Source organism: Myxocyprinus asiaticus, chromosome 10 (assembly GCF_019703515.2).
Source record: "Myxocyprinus asiaticus isolate MX2 ecotype Aquarium Trade chromosome 10, UBuf_Myxa_2, whole genome shotgun sequence".
In the NCBI taxonomy this organism is placed as follows: Eukaryota; Metazoa; Chordata; class Actinopteri; order Cypriniformes; family Catostomidae; genus Myxocyprinus; species Myxocyprinus asiaticus.
In genome coordinates, this window is record NC_059353.1 from 40,533,572 (window position 1) to 40,548,438 (window position 14,867).

At 35.9% G+C, this 14,867-nt stretch overlaps 2 protein-coding genes across 2 annotated transcripts in view; both read right to left on the reverse strand.

Moving 5' to 3' along the window:
- Positions 1–7,356, reverse strand: part of LOC127446762 (BRCA1-associated RING domain protein 1-like) — a 29,267-nt gene extending 21,911 nt beyond the window's left edge. The window contains exons 1-5 of the mRNA XM_051707949.1: positions 7,202–7,356; positions 7,037–7,093; positions 6,229–6,377; positions 1,646–2,682; positions 888–968 (exon numbers count right to left, since the gene is read on the reverse strand). Of these exons, the coding sequence (XP_051563909.1) occupies positions 888–968; positions 1,646–2,682; positions 6,229–6,377; positions 7,037–7,093; positions 7,202–7,299 (1,422 nt within the window). The 5' untranslated portion in view covers positions 7,300–7,356. The remainder of the gene's footprint in view (positions 1–887; positions 969–1,645; positions 2,683–6,228; positions 6,378–7,036; positions 7,094–7,201) is intronic.
- Positions 7,357–9,306: 1,950 nt separating this feature from the next.
- Positions 9,307–14,867, reverse strand: part of LOC127446758 (glucosylceramide transporter ABCA12-like) — a 54,915-nt gene continuing 49,354 nt past the window's right edge. Inside the window, exons 40-45 of the mRNA XM_051707946.1 lie at positions 12,755–12,889; positions 12,341–12,444; positions 11,013–11,105; positions 10,746–10,851; positions 10,418–10,555; positions 9,307–10,278 (exon numbers count right to left, since the gene is read on the reverse strand). Coding sequence (XP_051563906.1) covers positions 10,174–10,278; positions 10,418–10,555; positions 10,746–10,851; positions 11,013–11,105; positions 12,341–12,444; positions 12,755–12,889 — 681 coding nt within the window. The 3' untranslated portion in view covers positions 9,307–10,173. The remainder of the gene's footprint in view (positions 10,279–10,417; positions 10,556–10,745; positions 10,852–11,012; positions 11,106–12,340; positions 12,445–12,754; positions 12,890–14,867) is intronic.

The window sequence follows — 14,867 nt, forward strand, 5'->3', positions numbered from 1 at the left end:
TTAACTTTTCATACTAAATTATGAAATGCATTATTAAAAACTACAATTACAGCAGTTTACGAATTTCTTTTAATTGCATTCCATTTTAATTCTACTTAAATTACAATTAATTCGACAATTCTGCATCATGTGTGCTACCTCAATTCAAATACAGGAAATTTAAAAGGCCATCTCAATTCAATTCTGCACTGTGCACAACTGTGTATATAACATTATTGCCTCAGAGATCCAGATATGATGATTTCCAGTCATATTACATAGGAATATAACAATCAGCCTTATTATAATAGTTTGGATCTAATCATTACAAAGTATCAACAAGCTAGCAAAAGCCCTTAAGCCATACAATGCAACCTGTCTTTTGCATGTATGACAATGTATGGAATGAAAGCACTCAGAGTAAATGCAAACCTATTCATGTGGCAAGAGAAGTTTTGCCTTCAAGCACTTGAATCCATGGAGACCGATCACCCCATAATCATAAACATTTTGACTAAAATACATAGATTACAGAAGAAGGATTTCAACGTTTTAACTTTTACACGTTAGTACGCGTTAACTTTTAATTTTCCCTAATTCTCGCACCTACAATTTTCAAACTAAATGGTACGCAAGATTTACAGGATAAAGCAAAAAACACAGGATAAAATACTTACATTACACCCACACAACATGAAAGAGTATTCACGAAATCTACATTAACCATTCATAGCAGTTGAGTATTGAGTGAACATCAAGCTTTCTGCAAGGATAAGATACATTTTCCCAACAAGCAAAAGCTTTCCAACCATTTTCACCAAATAGAAGCTCACGTATCACACAAGAAACAAAACTGTAGTGTGTAAAATATGTATGCTACATCAGGTGTGTGGGTTCTCTTGGCTCACCAGTGGTGTCCAGCCTGCATTGTCCTTCAGGTTGGGGTCGGCTCCCAGAGCAAGGAGCTTTCGTACCTCCTCCACATCACCCTGTGCAGAAAAAACGGGGTCAAACTGCCGCTCACTGGATGTTTTTTGTTTTTGGCACCATTCTGTGTGAACTCTAGAGACTGTTGTGCGTGAAAATCCCAGGAGATCAGCAGTTACAGAAATACTCAAACCAGCCCGTCTGGCACCAACAATCATGCCACAGTCAAAATCAATGATATCAAATTTGTTCTCCATCCTGATGGTTGATGTGAACATTAACTGAAGCTCCTAACCCGTATCTGCATGATTTTATGCATTGCACTGCTGCCACATGATTGGCTGATTAGATAATCGCATAAATAAGTATGTGTACAGGTGTTCTAAATAAAGTGCTGTGTGTCCAATCAAACTCTATGGTATTTTGGCATGAATTCATCCATCACTTAGGTAAGGTTGGCATTTACGTAAGTTAGGTAAATGCCAACATAAACAAATAGTTTGACATTCCTTCATCTTTGAAAACCATGAAAGAAACTACACACGGTAAAAGAAAATATATTGCCTATGCAGTTCATAGTAAAATATATATATTTCGATGTTTGATTCTAAAAGTAAAGTGTGTAATTTCTGCGTCATTCGGGGCCCCAAATTGAATTACAGAAGTAATGCCTGGGTCCTAAGAAAAAGCAATTGAGAACTACTGGTACAGGGCATGGATAATCTTAACCATCACAAACCTTTATCGCAGCCAAGTGCAGTGGCGTCTCTCCCTTGTGGTTCTTCTTCATGTAAGATGGACTGCTCTGGTTGCATCTTACCCCAGGAGACCTCCTTCCAAGGACAGGGGTAGCTGGCGACCTTCTTCTCACTGAAGGTGAGAGGTGCGGCTTCACATTCTGCTCCTTTTTGGACTGTTTGAAAGTTTTTAGGTTTGGAGAAAGGTCTTCAATTGGAGGAGGTGTGGACTGTGTGGTTCCTTCTCTAGATAATCTCGTCCTCCGTCCTGGAATTGTTCTGGGTCTTTTTGGTGTACTAGGTGGATAATCACTCTCCTGGTTATCTCTGGTTCTCTTCGGTACTCTGGAAGGGGAAGATTGAATAGGCCCTGGGGCAGTTTTGTTTGATTTTGGAATATCTGTGACAGGCTCAGACTGCTGGTCATTAGAAGTAGGTGCTGGGGAGCTTGGCATCTCACCACCAGACTCAGTGCCTTCAACGTCAGGACTGAGATTTTGATTTTCTCCTTGGTGGACAGTCTTCTGAGGTTCCTCAGGCTGGCTGCTGGGGCACTGAAAAGACACTCTCTTACTGGATTTCTTGTTGTCATCTCCAGAGCTCACCATCTCATCATCTTCATACTTTCTGTCAATAGCACCTTCTTTACCAAAGCCCCACTGTTGGTTGATGGCCTCTAGCTTTAGCTTTTTACATTCCTGATTAGCCTGAGTTCTTGTTACGGGCTTTTTAGCACCACGGGCTTGTTTGCAGGCTGGGCTGACCCTCTTTGCCTTTGTTTTCTTAGTTACCTTACCACGTGGAGGAGTTGAGGATCCAGAGTCCTGGGAGGATGAGGTGAAGTTGAAGACAGACAGGTCTTTAGGTTTGGACGCAGGTGATGTAGTTGGTTTCTTTTGCTGATCTCCATTAGATAAGTTTACCTCAGGCTTCTCAACGCAACAGCGTACTTTGCGACTCTTTGGGCTAAACCATATCTTGAAGTTCTTCTTCTTGGAGACGGGGGTCTCTTTTGAGTGTACAGCATCAGTGGTCATGGCTAAACATAAGGAGAATCACATCATGATATCCACTGTAAAAAAATACTTACATTTGATTCACATTTAACAAAAGATTTAAGAGTCAATTATGTGACAAATTTTTTTTGTCTGGATCTATTAAATTCTTCAAAAATACAATACAAATACACCCTTTTATGATGAAAATGTCTAGGTGGTATAACTTTTCAGAGATTAAGGCTGAAATTCTTGTAAAAAATATAGATTTATGATTATATTTGCCATAAGTAAAAACAACAGTGAATCAGTTCTTTAAAAATATTATTAAAATACTAGGAAAATCAGTTGATTGCCAAATCGAATTCAATGTAGTTTAACCAAAAAGAACAAATCCATTTTGTCATCATGTGACAAAGAAACCCCCATAAAACATTATAATTTCACAGAATGGACTACTGTAGACCCACAAGACTGTGTCAATGTCAGTTAAGTATTATATTATACATACAATTTTGACATAAAAATGTTAGTTCAGGTTTTTAAATAACCTAATAAAAATACTTCTAATAAAATAGCCACAACATAAAACCTAAAAGTATAAAAACCTTTATTTTATTTATATTATATATATATATATATACACATACACACACACATATACATATATACACACACACACACACATTTTTAACCTTAGTTTGTTTGTTTATTTAGTTTTAACGCCATGTCGGCATATTTGCAATATTAGATAAGACACTTTAAGTTTATACAAGATAAAAACTGTAAAATCTGTTCAGATGGCACTTTTAAAAAAAAAAGTTTATTAAGAAAGTCTCTGTATAGAAGCATTGTCTGATAGTTCCAAAAGTTTTACAGTTCAATAAAATGTGCTTGATGGTCATAGGGGTTTGGCAAGGTATACGTATGGGAGGATCTTCACCAGTCAGTAGAAATGCATGTGTTAGTCTTGAATGGCCCAGTCGGCATCTGGTAAACACTATTTGATCGTGCCTAAATTTAACATTTTGAGAGTAGTTGCTTTGGACCCTGGGGTTTATTTCGTATAGTTTATTGCTGTCGCACTCATTCCATTCTGATTGCCACTTATTGGTGATATACGAGTTAATTAATGGCCTGAGGTCAGAGGGTGGTATCAGACATTCTGAGATCTCCAAGTTTAATGCCTCTTCTGCAGCTGTATCTGCTTTTTCATTTCCTGCCAGACAAATATGTCCCGGCACCCAACAGAAGATAACGTTGAAATCCTTCTTCTGTAATCTATGTATTTTAGTCAAAATGTTTATGATTATGGGGTGATCGGTCTCCATGGATTCAAGTCCTTGAAGGCAAGACTTTGAGTCTGTAGCGATTAATAAGTTTCGTCCTTGGCCCTGCTCAAGGTTTTCCAGAGCCAGTAGCAGCGCTTGGGCCTCAGCTGTGAAGACAGAGCTGTTCTGGAATATGTATGCCATATTGTTGATCTCCAGTCTCTACTGCTGCTGACACACTGTTATCCGTTTTGGATCCATCTGTGAACACTGTACTATGGAGTGGGAGACTACATTTCAGTACCAAGAATTCCTGTTGATACACGATGGGGAGAGTTTATGCCTTTTTTCTTGTGCCAATGCCATAGAAATAGTTGTTTTTTTCAAGGTCCTGGGGGGGACAGGCCAAAGATTATACTGTTTTATGTTGTCCAGATTGGTGTTCAAGTTCTCCAAGTATGGTTTAATCCATATTAGTGCCCGACCGATATATCGGCTGCCGTGTATATTTAGTTGATACGTAGGGTTACGTCCTACATCACTTTAATGGTGCAACGCTCAAATATTTAGTAGAGCGTAAATTGTGACTTAGTGCCCATTTACACCACAACTAGGCTAAGTGGTATGTACGTATAACTGGTGCAACCGGCCCCTGATGTTTATTTAGCTATTTATTTTAATGTATTATTTAAATGGTCAGCATTTGACTGATACTAAACAGTACTGATGTTTATTTAGCAATTTCTTTTATTTTTATTTATTCATTATTTTTAATGGTCAGCATTTGACTGATACTAAACAGTAATACTGATGTTTATTTAGCCATTTCTTTTATTTTATTCTTTATTTTAATGGTCAGCCATTGACTGATACTAAACAGTACTGATGTTAATCAAGCAATTTATTTTATTTTTATTTATTCTTTATTTAAATGGTCAGCAATTGACTGATACTAAACACACAGTACTGATTTTATTTTATTTTATTTATTTTATTCTTTATTTAAATGTTCAGCAATTGACTTATACTAACAGTACTGATGTTTATTAAGCTATTTATTGTATTTTTATTTATTCTTTATTTTCTCAGTGTTCATTTCTAGAATTTGTTGACAATGTATAATAATAATGTCAAATGTTCTTTGATAAAAATATTTGTTTAAGAAAGCAGCCTTCTGAGTACCTTTGCATAGTCATATCGGTGCAAAATCGGTGCACAATCCATATAGAAAAGGTCTGTTTTCATTCCAGCTCAAAAATGAACTATATCGGCCACCATATCGGTAATCTATGAATTTTCCCCCTCTAAAATCAGTATCGGTCTCAAAAATCCCATAGTGGTTGGGCTCTACATAAAAGTAATCCATATGACTCCAGTGGTTAAATCCATATCTTCAGAAGCAGACAGATGGGAGTGAGAAATAGACCAATATTTAAGTCCTCCCTACACAGTAGGTGGCGATATGCATGAAGAATGTGAATCACCAAAAACAAATGAAGAAAGTGAAGATTTAGAGTGAAAAGTTACTTAAATGTTTATCTGTTTCTCACCCACACCTATCAAATCGCTTGAGAAGATATGTATTTAACCACTGGAGTCATATGGATTACTTTTATCCTGCTTTTATATGATTTATGGACCTTCAAAGTTCTGGACACCATTCACTTGCATTGTATGGACCCACAGAAATATTCTACTAAAAATCTTTGTTTGTGTTCAGGAGAAGAAAGAAAGTCATACATCTGGGATGGCATGAAGTTGAGTAAATGATGAGAGAATTTTCATTTTTGGGTGAACTATCCCTTTAAATGAGCTTTGACATCATTTTATGTAATGGCTAAATATCTCTTGCTGATATTAACCTTTTAATGTTGGCAGAGCTAAACCAAATTGTACTGTGTAAATGAGCAATTTTATTCAGTGCTATTCCTCTTCCCCTGCCTAGCTGATGTCTTTGAAGTTATAGAATTCACCAGCATGAATGACCCAGTGTGACCCCTCCACCGACTCAATCTCCTCTGCAGCATTAAACACCCTGACCTCCGGGGCACAGACCTGCCTGTCAGGCAGCACATCTCTCTGCCACCGGCAACATCACCCTTTCATGGCTTTAACTCAACCAGCTAAAACCACTATGGATAATAACATTGCATAATTATAGTCTTTACCAGGATCAAAGTTCACTTGGGGATTTATGTGTGGGGGAAAAAGCACATTCATTCAAGAAGTTCATTATATTGCATGCAAGGATGTAATAATATACATGTATTAAAGTTTCATTTAGGTGCTTCATGTCATGCTGTGAAGGTCTTGTCTTACCCGAGACCTCTGGAGGGTTCAGTAGGGAGTCCAGCTTGCAGAAGAGCTCTGTTATGTTACTGAGCTGTCTGTTGATCTGAATGTCTTTCACCCATGCAGGACTGTGGCACATACTACAGCCATCTCCAGCGTGGGGGCCAGCACAAGACCTATATGACATACCACATGCATACTCTAAGATGTAACTAGCAATAGGCTGAGAGATCTGTGTCCCAGGACACTGACCTGCATTGCACACCAATAACAGCATGATTATATATATATATAATAGCATGATAATGTATTGAATTATGTAGTATGATTATATATTAAACTATAGAGAGATATTAATGAGCATGATCAAGACTTTAATTGCATATCAAATACAGTTTATAAAAGTACGATTATATTTACTATACAAGGCTATTAATGATTGGAGCCTGACCAAGACTTGCATTACATATCAAATTCAGGTTACAATAGAATTATTAAATATATTATACTACAGACAGATATTCTTGATGTTGGCCTGATCAATACCTTGATTGCATGCATAATACTATTTACAATCCCATGATTATATACACCATTATAATTATATATTATATGATATTTATTATATTTATAAGACTGCTGAACATTATATGAGCCTGAAAAAGAATTGAATTGCTTATCAGTTTCTAATAGAATGTTTAATTGCTAGAGAGATGTGTCTATATTTATATAAATCAACTGTTGATTCTTGAGTCAGATATGCATGATGTGCTCTGAAGGACATAAATGGATCAATATAAGGCAGTCAGCAACACGCATCTCTAAGTTAATTTACCTGCAAAGCATATGTTCACAGAGCCCTAGGCACACAGGGTCTTTCATGATGTTTGAGCTGCAAAAACCAGTTAAATATTACTTGCGTTTAATGCAAATGAAGTTGTTAGTTTATTTACAACCAGGAAGTTTGAGCTGTTTTCCTTATTATCGAAATAAAACACACCATTTTGAACACAGCAGAAGTTTTCGGAACTGTGCAATCGCCTCTCTCGTCTTGGTCCATGTCACTGCCTCTGACTGTATGACAGGGTCGCGATCCATGATATTAAACAAAGAGAAATGACTATTTCTATAAACGAAGTGATGTAACCGTGTATTTGTTTTTGCAGTTCGCGCCAACAGCGCCGAGGAAGCGAAGGGGAGGAGTTCAGCGAACTCACGTTCTGATTGGTCAACTGGACTTTAGTTAGGAAGTTCAATAAGGGTCTTTCATCTTAGTTTATATTATATTATATGTTAATTTTTTCTTTCTCTAATTGAAATGATTAAAACAAAACGTCTTTCTTGGGGATATATATTTATTTATTTATTTTATTATTATTATTATTATTATTATTATTATTATTGGTACACTAAAAAAAAATTAAGATTTGCTCATTTCAATTTCATAACAAAATTCCATCAAATTTAATTGAGTAATCTTTTCCTAAAAGTTTTCTTAATTTAAAATGAATGTATTTATTAATTTAAAAATAACACAATTCAATTTGATGCAATTTTATTATAAAAATGTAAATGCAGAAATTTTAGATATAAGAAAAAATACTTCTTTTTTTTTTTTAGTGTAATAAATGTATATTTTCCAACCTGTTGGTCTTTGCAGTATCCCTTAATTGCATTTTTTAAAGCAGTTCTTACTATGCGAGTTCTTCCTGTACTATTACTGTTTCTGCCATATCTACAGTATATATAGAGTACGAGTAGAATGCCATTACAAACTCCAAGATGTGGCATCATTTTGGACACTGCACATGCATTATATTCCGGGTTCAACACAAGTTAAGCTCAATCGACGGCGTTTGTGTAAAAATGTTGTTGATTACCACTGAAATTAATTTTGATTTATCCCTTCTTAAAAAAAAACAAAATAAAAAAAACATGTATATATAAAATAAAAAAAACTTATAAAAGAAATATTCAAAAAGAAATACTCAAGGCTTTAATAAAAAATACAAAATAAAGTTTTTACTCCTGTCAATATATTAAAATAATGACCTATTTCTATTTTGAAATGTGTAAAATTTGGTTTATATAATGACAATTTAGATTTGTGAATAGAAGTGTTCTATAAATTACCCCCCCAAAAAAAATATAAAATAAATAAATAAATATATATATACATACATACCATGTTTTAAATTCAAAAACACATCCTTTTTCTTTAAATGTACATCAAGACCAATATTCACAGGTTAAAGTTTTACAGTGTTATATCATCAAAAAGATAAAAAAAGTAAATTCTGTGTAAAAAACATTACACAGAAAAGGTTAGTAAGAAATGTAATCACAATAAATTCATAACACATTTTGTTAACATCTTGTTACTTTTGAAACAGTAAGCATTTTGACATTTACTGATTGGCACCCGTTCACTTTCTTTTTTTAAAGAAAAATGGGAACAAGTCAAAATGTATTTGTGGTTATCAACATTATACCACAAATGCTGTCGACTGAGCTTAACTTTTATAGAACCCTGTATACTGTATTCCTTTAAGTATTACAGTAGCAATAGATTTGATTAATTATGTTATGTTTTGTGCATTAGTTGGTTTGTCTCACTCCCTTACTCTGTATACTCTGTCTTTTTGTCTAGTCATTGCATAATTGTTTTAATTTTTTTTTATTAATTACAATTCAAAATTTAGCATTTTTTCCTTTTGACCTTTGGCCTTGACAAATGCAAATGCATCTCAATTGTAAAATCATAAGGAACTAAATATCATATAAAGCATACTGTATGCTGTTCTATGCCCCTACACATAAAATGTGTATACTGTGTAATAGGGAATGAACATAAAAAGAAACATGGTTCAAATGATCACTGAGTAGAATCCACACTGTAGTCGTGATTACTTCCTTTTACACATGAATAAGACTTCGTCTGAAGTACTTTAGTAACTTTACACTTCAGTAACTACTGTAGTAACTTCTGGAGTCCTTCTTTCAAAAGTGCTCAATATTCTAAGCAAAGGAACCGGAGACCACAACTTATGACACAAAGAGCCAATTGCACTACATTCAATAATACAAGCGCTCAACAACTGCATTTGAAAAATAGCTTTAATGTACAAATAAGCTTGGTACATTTTTAAAAGAGGAACTGTGCCTTGAAGCAGACAGAGGAAAGAGCCGCTGAAATATTCAGTATGTTCTTGCACAGAGATGTGCCTTCAGAGAAAATATTAATGAGAGTAAAGATGTGCCAGCATTGAAGAATCATTTATATCTTGGAGCCAAAAAGGTCTTTGTGATTTATACCAACCCCAGAGAAGTTCTGCAGTGATGCAGCCAGCAGTTAAAAGGATAAAATCTTCACTCTGCATACATATTTAATTATGTATTGAATAACACATTTTTGGTTGTTTAGAAAAAAAAATAAAAAAATCTGATAGTGCTAGTAAGCTCCAAATAATTTAGATAAAAAGTTAAAACATTTTAAAAGACTTAATTTACTTTGTAAAGCAGCATTTGAATTGTCTAAAGGAAGACAAATTAAAGGCTAATGCATTTGCATAAAGTGTAAACTAATGACGACTTTCTGCACATACAGTATTTCTATTTGGTTTCAAAGGAGATACAAATGACAAAGTATCTAACAAAACAGACAATTTCTTTAACAATAATAATCTTATGACATAATGAAGATACTTGGAATTTGGATCAATATTTGCAAGTGCAAGAAAGTCAAGATTTGGAAGAACCGAAAGAGAGTGAAGTGACAAATACATTTTCATATTATTCTTCAATAATTATTCATCAGCTATTTGGAGACTTCATTATTCAATAAAAATTGACATTTACACAACTAGATCACAACACCAAAATACGATTTAGTCTATAGAATATTTCCTATCTAATTAAATTAATTTATTTTTTCAAGGTTCATTAAGTGCCATTATGTGCAGATCAAGTATTTCATGTGGTCAAAGCATTGTAGGAGTCTAGACTGTCAATGTCCGAGCCTTCAGTCATTTCCTGCGTGTCTGTGTCCGAATTTGCCATGGCAAAGTTAATGAAAACCTGAGGAGGCAAGCCAAAACAATAATTTAGTCTCCATTTCACCACATCTGTGTCTCTCTCTTTTTGATTACTCTCCTTTTTTCAAATTCGTATAGGTGAATTATTGCTTTAAGACAGTCGTGATGCCTGTATATCTTACCTCATCCAGAGTGGTCTGGCTGACTGAGAAGTGTTTGATTTGAAGTACAGCCTTGTTGGACTCTAATTGGTCAAAGATGGAAGCCACACCGCCAGGAGCAACAGGCACGTGATACTCCACCCTATTTGAGTGATGATCCTTTATGGACAGAAAATTGATAGTGTTAAATAGACAGCTAAAACAATAATATGCTCTTAGGTATAGGTGTTCAATTAATCTAAATACATGAAGTACCAAAGAAAATGTTGACCAAACATATTCTCCCCCAAAACAGACAGAACAAAGAGTAGTATTAACACTTTATGATGTGCTCTATATTGCGTCTCACCTTTAGGCATGTACTGGGGAAATTCTGCTGCATGAAGTTGCTGATCATATCTATATCACAAGAGGCCTCGGCTAAATACATCCTCACTGTGAATCCTTTGCCAAACCTGTCAGATGAACACATTATTTTATCACCAGGGACAAAATTATGAAGTGTCTGCTGGAGATAAAGTGCAACAGTAGGTGTGGAAAACAAAGGAAACTTGTGAGAACAGAGGAAAAGGATTGGCAGGAGGAAACTGATGACTCATGAGGAAGAACCACTGACCTGTTCTTGATGTGCTGCAGGGAGCCAAGACATCTGAACTGTCCTTTCACCATTATAGCCAGACGGGTACATAGGGCCTCACACTCCTCCATACTGTACAACACAAACACATATTGCTCAAACTCTTCCTATTACACTCACCCAAAGCCATCTGAATTGGCAAACACTTTTTAAAACCACACTCTGCAGAAAAGCAATATGCTGGAAGATCACAAGCAGCATAACAGATACAAAATATCTTAAAGGAATCTTCCGGGTTTAGCTCAGTCGAAAGCATAATATTGATAACCACAAAAACAGTGAGGCACTTACAATGAAAGGGACCAATCTGTAAACATTAAAATACTCACCTTTTCAAAAGTATAGCCACAAGACGTAAACAATAAGTGTATTAACATGATTTTAGTGTGATAAAATCACTTACCAACCTTTTCTGTGTAAAGTTATAGCCAATTTTACAACTTCCTTGCCATGACGATGAAATGTCAAACTTTAAAACCCTAAAATGACTGTAAAAATTATTTAAACAACTTTACAGCTCAAATAATACAAGAGTTTAAATAGAAGAATTAATGTAAGTGTTTTTATAAAAGTATAAGCTTATCATTTCTGCCTTTAAACCCTCCAGAATTTGGCCTCACCCTTATGAAAATCGTGAGTTCATGGCAAATTTGCAGCAACCTTGCCGCAAATTCGCCACTGTGAACTTCCACATGCAAATGAGCTTTGCAGCAAACTTGCATCAAATTGTCCATTGTTGCCAAAGGTTTGCCGGAGGTACACCACTACCTACAAGGAGCTGCAAACTTCTGACAAATATTGTGGCGAATCAAAAGCTCATTTGCATTTGAAAATAACAAGCTGCAAATTTGCGGCAAGTTCGCAACTAGTTTCGATTTTTTGTTCGCTTCCATTGTAAGTGTCTCACTGTAACCTCAATTTGTGCTTTTTTAAAGAAAAGGTGGGGTGCGTCAAAATACATTTTTGTTGTTAAACATCATGCCACAAATACAGTCTATTGAGCTTAACTTGTATTGAACCTGGAATATTTCTTTAAGTTTATTACAAGGTTCTCTGGAATACTTGATTTTGATTGGTCAATCGTGGTCATATATTTTTGTATAATAACCGCTAAACTGTATAATTGACCGTTGTCCCAGGCAACAGATTTATGGGCATACTATTATAACTATAATTTGCTGACCACTAATTAAAGCCAAACAAACCAATACAACAGATAAAACAAACCGTATTAGAGTATTGGGAGTCTAGGCAACTGTAGTAAACATACAGGGCAGTGATGCAGTTTGAATCATGAACATTCATACCTGTGTGATGTCAGAACCACAGCACATTTGCCCATCACCTGCTCCGAGATGATCTTCCAGAGGTGGCGTTTGGAACGTGGGTCCATTCCAGAGCTGGGCTCATCCTAAGAGGGACAGATAAACAAAAATGTGGTGTGTTTTTTGTTGTTGTTTTTGTTTTGAGCCAACAAAAGAAATGTAAAACCAAATGCAAAGCCCACAAACTCTCCTTTAATGCCCCAAGCCAAAATTACTTCAAGTCATAATAACTGAGGTGCTATGAGACTTTACACTTTAGAGATGTTTGTCATGAATGCACAGTGTTTTACCCATTCAAACCCCTTTGAGAAAACATTCAATGCAACTTATGCTGTGCAAAGATTTATAGTGTTGCTGAATGGTTTACTATATAGTAATCTGTGTTTTTTCTCTCACCAATAGAAGGATCTGTGGGTTTCCAATCAGGGCCAAGGCTGTCGACAGCTTCCGGCGCGTTCCGCAACTGTAGCTCTCACTTGTGTTGTTTCGGTGGTAATTCAGCTCCAACTTTTTCAACAGATAGTTCACAACCTAAAGATGAAAATTAGAAAATATTGAGAGTCTAGCAGAGTATACAGAAGTCAACATGAAACACAGTTCAAAACTCACATTACTGCCGTAACCTGACAAATTTCTGGGATTTCAGCATTTCTTTCCAATGAAAATTGGCTGGATTGTGAAAAGTAAATGTTTCATACCAGAATGGAGCAGGAGATAGATAGGGGTTAAAAAAAAAAAAAAAAAAGAGGGTTTGGTGATATCAGCCAAAAGGAAAGTTGGTTCAAAGGCGGAGCAAGTTATTACATTCATGTGGTTGCTGAGGTGTTCTGGGTGGTTGCTAGGGCGTTGTTATATTTGCATACTGTCCCAAGCCAAAAAAGCCTACCCTCAAGTCTGGTCCAGACATGACTTGGGTCCCTCCCCAATCATAAGTAACTGGTTTTTTTTCATCTTTCGCCAGGTGAAAATGTACTGTAAGTTAGATCACTCAGAAAATTATTAGCACACCTCAAAAAGACATTAAATCTGAGGTATCATTCATGTTCGTAGCACAAACAGTTAGGGATGAGGTCTACAGCAAAGTTAATACTTAAGGTTTCTTAAAATAACTATAGTACAGTAATGTTTGCTTTAACAAGCACCAATAAAAGTACAAAATTGGCTTCATTATCACACTTTTTTACAATCATGTTCCACATCTACAGTCTTTTTGATATTTATAAAGCAATAACTTCACCCAAAAAGGCTTAACAAGTTGTTGGAACACATTAACGATGTGGTCTTGACATCAGAATGAGTCACTTTGAATAATGTTTTGATTAAATGCCTATTGACATTTGACCCCAACACAGAGCATGTCAAGTTTTCGGCATTCATTTAACTAATTGGATTCATACATCAAAGAATCCAAGTAGACGTTCTATGAATTTTAATAGCTTCACATTAACCTGCAAAAACCATAAAGGTCTAACAGTGTGATATGCACCTACACATAATCTCTTTTGTTCTAGCATTGTATGCTTCCCTTTAGGACATCAGAATTTACCAGCCGTTTCCGCGGAATCCTCTACTAATCCAAGTTAATGAGCCAAACCACAGAAGCAATTTCAAAAGCAGTTTCTTCACAAAGACGTTTGGTAGCCAAGAGATGACTGATAGCGTTCAGAGATAGTTAAGTCGATTCCTGCTCTGCCCCTTTTTATAGCAGGGTAACATCATCATTAAAGTGTGCCAGTTTTACTTCATTTTTAGACTAGGTTGCATTTTATATCCACTTTACTCAATCTTCAGAACTCAGATTTTACATTGGATATCAAGTGGCGACCCAGCAGAATATCAAAATGTTTTATCGTACAAATGTGTTCTTAACATCAAATATTGAAATTATTAATAAAAATCATGAACCATTATCTTGACGAGAAAATGGGGTTTTATTTCTAAATTATAGAAATTTGACTGAAAAAAAAAAAAAAAAAAAAAAAAAAGACCAACAGGAGATGAAACAAGACGAACTGGCACTGGACAGCACACATGAGGAGACTAAAATAGGGAAGGAAATCAAACAGGTTAATGGGAAGGGCAGGTGTAACAAATGAACTAATAATGGGCAAACAAGGAGGCGGGGTATAACGCAAGACTGAGAAACACGTGGCAATACAGAAACAAAATAAAGCCACGTGCTCTCACAAGACACAGACACACGAATGGCACGAGTGCATGCCAATGCCAATAAGACATGAGAATGCACGGCAATGCCAACAAAGCAATGCTGTGCATTCTCACACCGGACAAAGCCTGAGTGTACATCGCGTGGTGATTGCCACGCAACAGGAGACAAGATGAGACAGGAAACCTGTGCAAGAGTTTGGCCACAAATAAACCCGACATCTCAGACCGAAGTGACCGAACCTCCGCACAACATGAAGACAGATCGTGACCCGGGCGCACAACGCAAAGCGCGTGGTCACAAGAGACAGACATAAACGATAGATGTGAGTGCATGCCGCCA